The sequence below is a fragment of the Leptonychotes weddellii genome, chromosome 7, assembly GCF_054177405.1.
Source record: "Leptonychotes weddellii isolate Sample4059 chromosome 7, ASM5417740v2, whole genome shotgun sequence".
NCBI classification, from domain to species: Eukaryota; Metazoa; Chordata; class Mammalia; order Carnivora; family Phocidae; genus Leptonychotes; species Leptonychotes weddellii.
In genome coordinates this window covers 7415934-7423675 of record NC_138375.1, presented here as the reverse complement: position 1 = coordinate 7423675, position 7742 = coordinate 7415934, and the positions used below count along the sequence as shown (strand labels likewise).

The 7742-nt window shown below is 54.6% G+C and overlaps 1 protein-coding gene across 1 annotated transcript; it reads right to left on the bottom strand.

The window, feature by feature from the left end:
- Window positions 1-4264: 4264 nt before the first annotated feature.
- Window positions 4265-7299, bottom strand: LOC102727212 (ankyrin repeat domain-containing protein 33B-like). Its single transcript, XM_081825888.1, has 2 exons — window positions 6780-7299; window positions 4265-6347 (listed from the first exon to the last, which is right to left on the bottom strand). The coding sequence occupies exons 1-2, from the start codon at window positions 7131-7133 to the stop codon at window positions 6006-6008; spliced, it is 696 nt and encodes a 231-aa protein (XP_081682014.1). The 5' UTR covers window positions 7134-7299; the 3' UTR covers window positions 4265-6005.
- Between the last annotated feature and the right edge of the window lie 443 nt (window positions 7300-7742).

Here is a 7742-nt window from a genome sequence, read left to right as displayed (position 1 = left end):
AAAAAAGAAGAAAAGAAAGCCTAAGGTAAATTAGAACAGAACAATGAGAAAATACTACATACCAAACTTGGGGGAAAAGCAAAACTGATACTTCAAGAGAAAACTATAGGTAGAATAAACCTGACGGTAGGAAATAATTTTTTTTAAAAAAGCAGAAACTGATGAAAGAGTGAAGAAACGGATCCAGAGCAAAAGCTGACTCTCCGAAAGGACGGACTGGATAGATTTTTTTTTTTTTATAATATCTGTCACAAATGAGAAACAGCACAAACTCAAAAATATAGAAAAAGAGGATATAAGACAGTAATAACAAACATTAAAAAGAGAACTCTATAGAAACTTCAGACGACTGGCCTTAAAAACTTAGAAAAAAATAGGACACTTCCCTGGAAAAATAGATGTTACTATAACGGACAGAGGAAGAAGAGAAAATATGCATTATCCTATAAGCTTTAAAGAGTTACTGACCTAAAGTTCTGATAGGATGGCTTGGATTTTAGTGATTTATAATTAATTAAATAGTACTTAGAGCATTTGCTATGTCATAGCCACATGTCATGCAAAATCGCTTTGAATGGTTTGCCTATTATACTAATATAAATGTCAGATGAATAAATGACATACCCTGTTATTATTTTAGATTTCTGTAACATCTCTCCCTCGGTCTTTCTTTACAAGTATAGGATTTCTTTACAAGAAATCAGATGCTCAAAATCAGCCAACCACTCTCCCATTTCTCATGCACAGCCGGGAGGAAGCAAGGGTAGAAAGCTCAGAAGCCACTTGGAGAAGCCCACCGGGGTTCCAAGGAGCAGCAGAAGCAGCTCCAGGGTCCCTCCAGAACCCACCTCTCCTGACGCACTAGATGCCCACTCCTCTCAGCCTCACTCTGTCCTACTGCAAAAAGGTGGAGACAAATAACCCGGCTCTAAAATCCCATGACGATGGGGGCGCCTGAGTGGCTCAGTCGTTTGGGCATCCAACTTTTGGTTGCAGCTCAGGTCGTGATCTCAGCTTCAGGTTGGGCTCCATGCTGCGGGCGGCGGGGCGGGTTCTGCTTGAGGATTCTCTCTCCCTCTCCCTCTGCCCCTCCCCTCCGTGCTCTGTCTCTCTGTCTCTCTCTCTTTCTCTTTCTCTCTCTAAAATAAATAAATAAATCTTGGAAATCCCATGACAATGGTCTTCCTAAATTTCTGAAATCTTCATCCACACAAACACACGAAAAGTGGCATCAAAAACCACCCTTTCCTGTGAAAATTAAAACACAACTTTGGAAGCAGATGGCTTCCTGGTGCTGGATCGTTAGGATGTGGAGGCTTTCAGTACCCTCTACTTGGGTACCCACCTGAAATGTTCCTTCATAAAACTAAATTTAAAATAAACAAGTAAGTGCTCAGGGTTGGCAAATAACATCCTTTTACAAACAAAAGCAAACTCCCCCTGAAGAGGGTAGATCTGGGGCCTTGAGACTTCCGTCAGCAGAAGTGACCTCGAACCTCGTAAGCTCCGCTTGCTCTCTTGAAACCCTTAGCCCGCCCTGGAGAACCAGCCCAGGCCAGCCTGCTGGAGGATGAGAAACCACACGGGGCAGAGTCACCCGCAGAGAAGACCTTCCTGGTCCTGCCAGCCGCAGCCAACTCCAGCTGAACGCAAGTCCAGCCCAGATCAGCGGAGCTGCGCCATCCTTAGCAAAATGTTTACTGTTGTACACACCCTTGAGTTTTCAGTTACGTGGCATCTGGCATAGTTGTGGCCACAGAGACCTGCCACACTTGTATCAGAAACACGTGGGATACTCTTAACGATATTATAATGGTGGACACATGTCATTAACACTTGCCCAAACCCACAGGATGCACAAAACCAAGACGGAACCATAGTGTAAACCGTGGACTTTGGGTGATAATGTGTCAGTGTGGGTTCATCAGTTGTAACAAATGCACAACTCTGCTCGCACATATTGGTCATGGGGGAGCCTGTGCACGTGTTGGGGCAGGAGGTAGATGGGAAATCTCTGTACCTTCCCCTCAATTTTGCTGTGAATCTAAAACTGTCCTTAAAAAATTAAGTCCTTTAGGGCGCCTGGGTGGCTCAGTTGGTTAAGCGACTGCCTTCGGCTCAGGTCATGATCCTGGAGTCCCGGGATCGAGTCCCGCATCGGGCTCCCTGCTCGGCAGGGAGTCTGCTTCTCCCTCTGACCCTCCTCCCTCTCATGCTCTCTGTCTCTCATTCTCTCCCTCTCAAATAAATAAATAAAATCTTTAAAAAAAAAAATTTCCTTTAAAAAAATAAAATAAAAAACAAGATACAAAAAAAAAGGCATGGACCTCTCTACTGCTGCTGGGCCCAGAGGGACACCCCTAAGCCCACCCACCCCCCCCAACCCTCGCCATGGTCCGTGGGGAGGAAGAAGCAGACAGACATCTGTCAGCCTGCCTGCCACATGCCCACTTCAGCTGACCGCTTCTCTGCTCCTGCCCCTTGGGCTCTGGTCTAATCTGCTCATCCTCCCTTCCGTGTCCCTCCCCCACACATCAGAAATAACACACTAACATACATCCCCAAGTAGCAAAGTCAAGCTCCCTGCCCACAAGCTCCCCAGGCTTGATGGCCCTCAAACCTATGGAGGCCAGAATTCTCTTTCTATCGAGACTAGCCCCATTCTAAGCACATGCAGTGCAGGAGGCCTGAGGCCTGGTGAAGGCAGAAGGCTGGGTGTGAATTCCCAACAACTTGATTTCTCATTTTCGGGAAAGGGGATTCCAAAGTCTATCAATCCTTCTGTGGCATTCGAAAAAACAAAACCAAAACTCAAACACGATTTTTTTTTTCTCGTGTGTGTGTCAAGATAAAGGTCCCGGTCACTGCTGCAAATCTATAAAACATTAAGCTCCCCCACGAGTAAAGGGAGACACCCCCATGCTGGGTGGGTGGTGTGGGTTTGGCTGAGCCTAGACAGCAAATTGGCTGAGCCTAGAGAGCAACTGGGGGGCGGGGCCTTTGGAGAGCCCCTAGAATTTAAATATGCCTGAGAAGAATGACATCAAGAAAGGAGGGCAATATTTTAAATTTAGCATAATTGGGCCTAATTTGGTTCAAGAGCTGTCTGACATTCGAACTGCCTTTCTACAACAATGAAAGCAGCACAAACACGTCCTTTTGGTTTCAGGGCTGTCTCCAGAGCTGTCACCTCCATAAACGTGAATCTCGGGAGATAATAAGAGGAAGAGAAGAATTATGAAAAAGAATTATGGCAGCTTTCACCGTCCCCAAGTCACAGGGAACAAAACAACCATAAATCTAAATGACAGCAAGAGCACACTTTGAATGTTACTGGAGAATTATTTGACAAATATTTACATGTTGCATATTAAATTATGCGATCCTTTTAGAGCAATAAATATTTTAGAAGAAAATTGTATGCTGAGCCACATCCAAGATAGTACCCATCTCAGGAGCCAGGAAAGAACACATTTTCTTAAACAAGACACATCTGATCCTTGGTTACTCAAACCGAATGAAACATCTGTCAGCTTGGGCAGAATTCCCTTCTTAACTGACCGGAGATCATTAGCTCAACAAATGTACCCAGAAATCCTTTCAAAGCCTTTAGAGACATTTTTCTTCTAGGAAGCTGGCTGTGGGCAGGACCTGTGAGCTGCACATTCTCTAGATGGAGCAAGTACCCCTCTATTCCACCAAACTTCTCTCTAGGGCTTTCTGTAAGGTTTTTACTATCACTAATTGTGATAAGCTTGTAGATCAGGCCCAAAGGGCTCATGCCTCAGGGCCTTTGCACTTGCCGCTCCGCTACCTGCAGCGCTTTCCCCCACATTATCTTCTCTACATCTTAGTCAAATGTCAGCTGCTCTCTCAAGTGACCACTCTCAATCCCTGAACCCCTAGATGGTGTTTACCCCTCTCCAGGTGCTGCAGGCTAGACTGGGGTACGACAAAAGCCCTTCCTGAGAAGGTGCTACCTGAGAAGGTGCCCCTGAGACCTGAAGGCAGTGAGTGAGCACACCTCTGCCAGAAGGTTGAACACTATCACACTGAAACCAGTTCACTTCCCAATTTCCTGTTTTTTAGCCAGCTCCTCTGGGCTGGCCTCTTGCCACCAGACCCGGGTTGGCCTCTCCTCTCCAGCTCTGGCTCCCATATACCCCCCCCGCCCCGTACCACAGCACAACCAACCATACTGCCCCCAACACCACCCCCTTGGCTCGGTCAGCTGACCAGAACATCCTCCCTCCACAGCCCCCCAAGTCTGTCCTCACTAGGCTCCCAGGATTGTCGGAGCTCCTTGCATTGAAGACACTTGCTCTGTATCTCTTTGGACTGCCTTCTGGGGCCCTGCCTCGGGCTCTAAGCACCAGGTAGTCTTCCACTCTAAGCACCAGGTACTATTACTGTGAGTGCTCTCCTCAAATAAAGGGCCAACTCTCAAAGGCAAGGACTGTTGATTTCTCTTCCGGTCTCCTACAGTACCTGACCGTTGCCTAACAAGAAACACATCTGCAATGACTCGCTGTCCCATTTGCCACTGGTCGTGCATTGGCCCTTTACAGCACTTTATTCGCAGTTTTTATAGGAAGACGGAGGCTGTTTGATCAACAGAATCTGGGAGCCACTGGGAAGAAGAGAAGCTCTGGCCTCCCTCTCCCCCAAAGCACAGAACACAGGACTTGCTCCTTCTGATCAGAAGATACAAGAGCCCAGGGGTCTTGCCATTTGCCAGCCATGTACCATTTCTCCATCATGATTTGGTGGGGAGCAGAGAGGAGGAGACTCAACGCAGAGAAACAAAGGGAGATGCTGCAATCAAGGGGAACAGCAGAGAGAAAAAAAACTTCGCCTGGCAGAAGGAAAAAGTGCTGGAGGATGTGTTCTTCCCAGCCGGGAGGAGGCTGACAAGAAACAGGAGGGGATGGTTAACGAGGGCTATTGTCAGTGTCATGTGCATTAGGGGGTTTCATGCTCACGACCCTGGGAGGTACAACTAGGAAACCGAGGCAGAGAGGCTGGAACCTGTCCTTCTGTCCAGTTCCATTGCCCTCCCCGGACCCTATGCTGAGGGAGCGTCTTTCAAGAGTAGCCCAGAAACCCCCTAGCCACGGGCTATTTATATTGTTCTCAGATGGCTAGAATGCAGCAGTCCCCAAACTTTTATTTGTTGCCCCCGAAGGAAACATCATAAAGCTGGGCCCAGTGGAGCCTCAAAGCAGCTTGGCCTCTGCCCACCCCAGCCGCCTGGACACCCCAGGCTGCTCAGGAGATGGGACCGACCAGCCCCCCACCATGTTCTTCCTGATCTTTGCGAGGCTTCCTTAAAAGCAGGCCCTGCTACCTGCTTCAGGCAAGAGAGGTCTCCTATAAACACCTGTGTGTGAAAACGCACCTTAGTAAAAGCCAAAGTAGAGCTGCAGAAACAGCCCCAGCAGCCCACCCCCAGTGAGGGCAGAGGGAAGGAGGGGTGCAGGCACTGCCCGGGGTCCTAACACCTCCAGGGCTCCGGGGCCTCTGGGCCAGCGCTGGCGACACACGACACCAAGCATAGTCCCTTCCCTGCTTTCAAATGCTGTGTCAAGCAAGCCGCCCAAGTGTGGAAGCAGAAAGTGACACTGGCAGGCTCCTCCATGACTAAGCCCAGCCCAAACCACAGGGGGACACACAGCACCCCGCTCCGGAGATAAACGGAAGGCACAGGGTCCCCGAGATCCCGAGTAAAACTGTCAGCCACAGGCTCCGGGGTAAAAAGCACTTGCACTGCCGATCTGTGCGAGGCTGAGGCTGCGGATCCCTCCGGACCGGAGACTGTGACACTCAGGTGAGCAGCTGCCGACCCAGAGGGACTCCCGGGCGCTCGGCCGCTGGGGTCCCTCTGCAGTGTGTCCCTCCGAGGGTTGGGTGGGTTGTTCTGTGAGCCAGGCATTCTCAAGTCTTCGAAAGCCAACTTTGTCTTTCCTTTTCAAAATGTTTCCTGCTATCTCTGAGTCCTGACATGACTAATGGATACCTCGTGCCTCCCTCCACCTCCCCCGCAACCTCGCCTGCCCTATGGGGTGGGTATCTCCGCCTCCACAGCCTTCCCAGACCCTGCTCCGGGGACCCCGGCCGGCCCTGGCTCGGGGCAGTGGCCACGCGGACGACGAAGTCGGAGACCACGCTCGCGGGGCGCCGCGGAGCTGGGGGCTCCGGGAGGGGGGCAGGCGATCCGGGAGGAAACTCCGACTCCCCGGGGCCTGCAGGAGCCCGTCCGTGTTCGGGCGTGGAGGAGAAAGGGCAAGGGCAGCGGGAGGGGCCGGGGGTCCGGGGTGGCAATTGGGGCTCGGGACAGGACGTTGTCCCTGCAGGCCAGGAAGGGTAACGGTCAGAAGGGGCCCAGATGGAGAAGACCCGGTGAGGGGTTTCCAACCCGGATCCGAGCGCGGGCCCCCGGGGGTGGGGGCGGGGGAATTCAAGGACAGGAGGACTCCGGGGGCGGGAAACGAAAGGGAGGCGGTGAGGACTCGAGACTAGCGGCGTCTCCCGCGGCGCTGTGACCTGCGGCAACGCTCCACAGCCACCCTCCCACCCCGCCGCCGCTGCCGCCCAGACTGCGACCCCGGCCGGGGAGGCGCAGGGCCGCCCAGGGCTCCACACGAGCCGCAGGACAGCGACCAAGACGCGCGCTGGGCAGCGGCACAGTCACCGCGGGACTGGACAGAGCCGGGATCAGGGTGGCGCGGAATGGGAGGGAGGGCGGAGGGGATCCCACCCCGGCGGGGACGTCAACTTACCCGGCCGTTGCGGTCGGTCTCCTGCACCTCCTCAGCGCTCGGCCCCCGCCGCACCAGCGCCCTCAGCAGCCCCACGTCGTTGGCGCAGGCGGCGCGCAGGAGGGTCGCCTCCTCCGGGACGCCCTCTGGGACGCTCTCCGCACTCGCGGTGCCGTATTCCTCCTCGCCTCCGACAGGGTAGAAGGAGTCGTCCGAGGCGATGCTGTGGGTGTCGGGCAGACACGAGAAGTCCTCGTACTCCTCGTAGTCAGCAGGGTCCTCCCCGTCCAGAGCGTCCCGGGGTGGGGACGGCGTCGGCGGGGACACGCGGCGCGCCCCGCCGCCCTCCGGCCCGGGCCCCGCCAGCAACACCATGCTGGCGGCCGGGGCGCGGGCCGAGAGACTGGGGCGCGGGGCGTGCGCCGAGGTCACCGCCCCTCGTCCCCCGCGGCCCCAGAAGAGCGGTGCTCCGCGCGCTCCAGCCCGGCGGAAACGAGCGCCGGGCAGCTGCGCTCCGAGACTAAAGTCACCGGAGGCTGGAGAAAGCCCCTCGGGGGTGGGAGGAGCCGCGGGGGCTTTCCGGGCGCGGCGGGCGGGCGCGGGCGGGGACCGGGCGGGGAGGAGGGCGGGGCGGCCGCACGGGAGGAGGCGCGCGCCCCGGGTTCCCCCGCCCGGCGCCCGACAAAAGTTCAGAGCGGAGCGAGGGCTTCTGGGCGCCGCGGGGCCAGCGCACCCGGCCGCCTTGCCCCCGGAGCCGAGAGAGGCACGCGCGGGAGAACTAGAAGCAGTAACTGGAGAACCCGAGCGCCAGTGTCTCGGGCGGCGAGCGGCCCCGCCCCCCCTTCAGCGGCCCCGGGGGATGAGGGCGAAGGTGGGGGTCGGGGGACGCCGCGAGCTGAGCCTGCTTCCCGCGTCGGGAACCTCCAAACCCCCGGGGCCCGGCACCGCCCAGGGCGTCAGGCCTCCCGGCCGGGGTTACAAGAA

What these genes read in the sequence shown, in the direction of transcription:
- LOC102727212 (XM_081825888.1), bottom strand. Translation starts at nt 7,133, where the DNA reads ATGGTGTTGCTGGCGGGGCCCGGGCCGGAGGGCGGCGGGGCGCGCCGC. An exon ending in AGACCGACCGCAACGGCCGG is followed by an intron (nt 6,348 to 6,779) that starts GTAAGTTGACGT and finishes CCTGGCCTGCAG; the next exon opens with GGACAACGTCCTGTCCCGAG.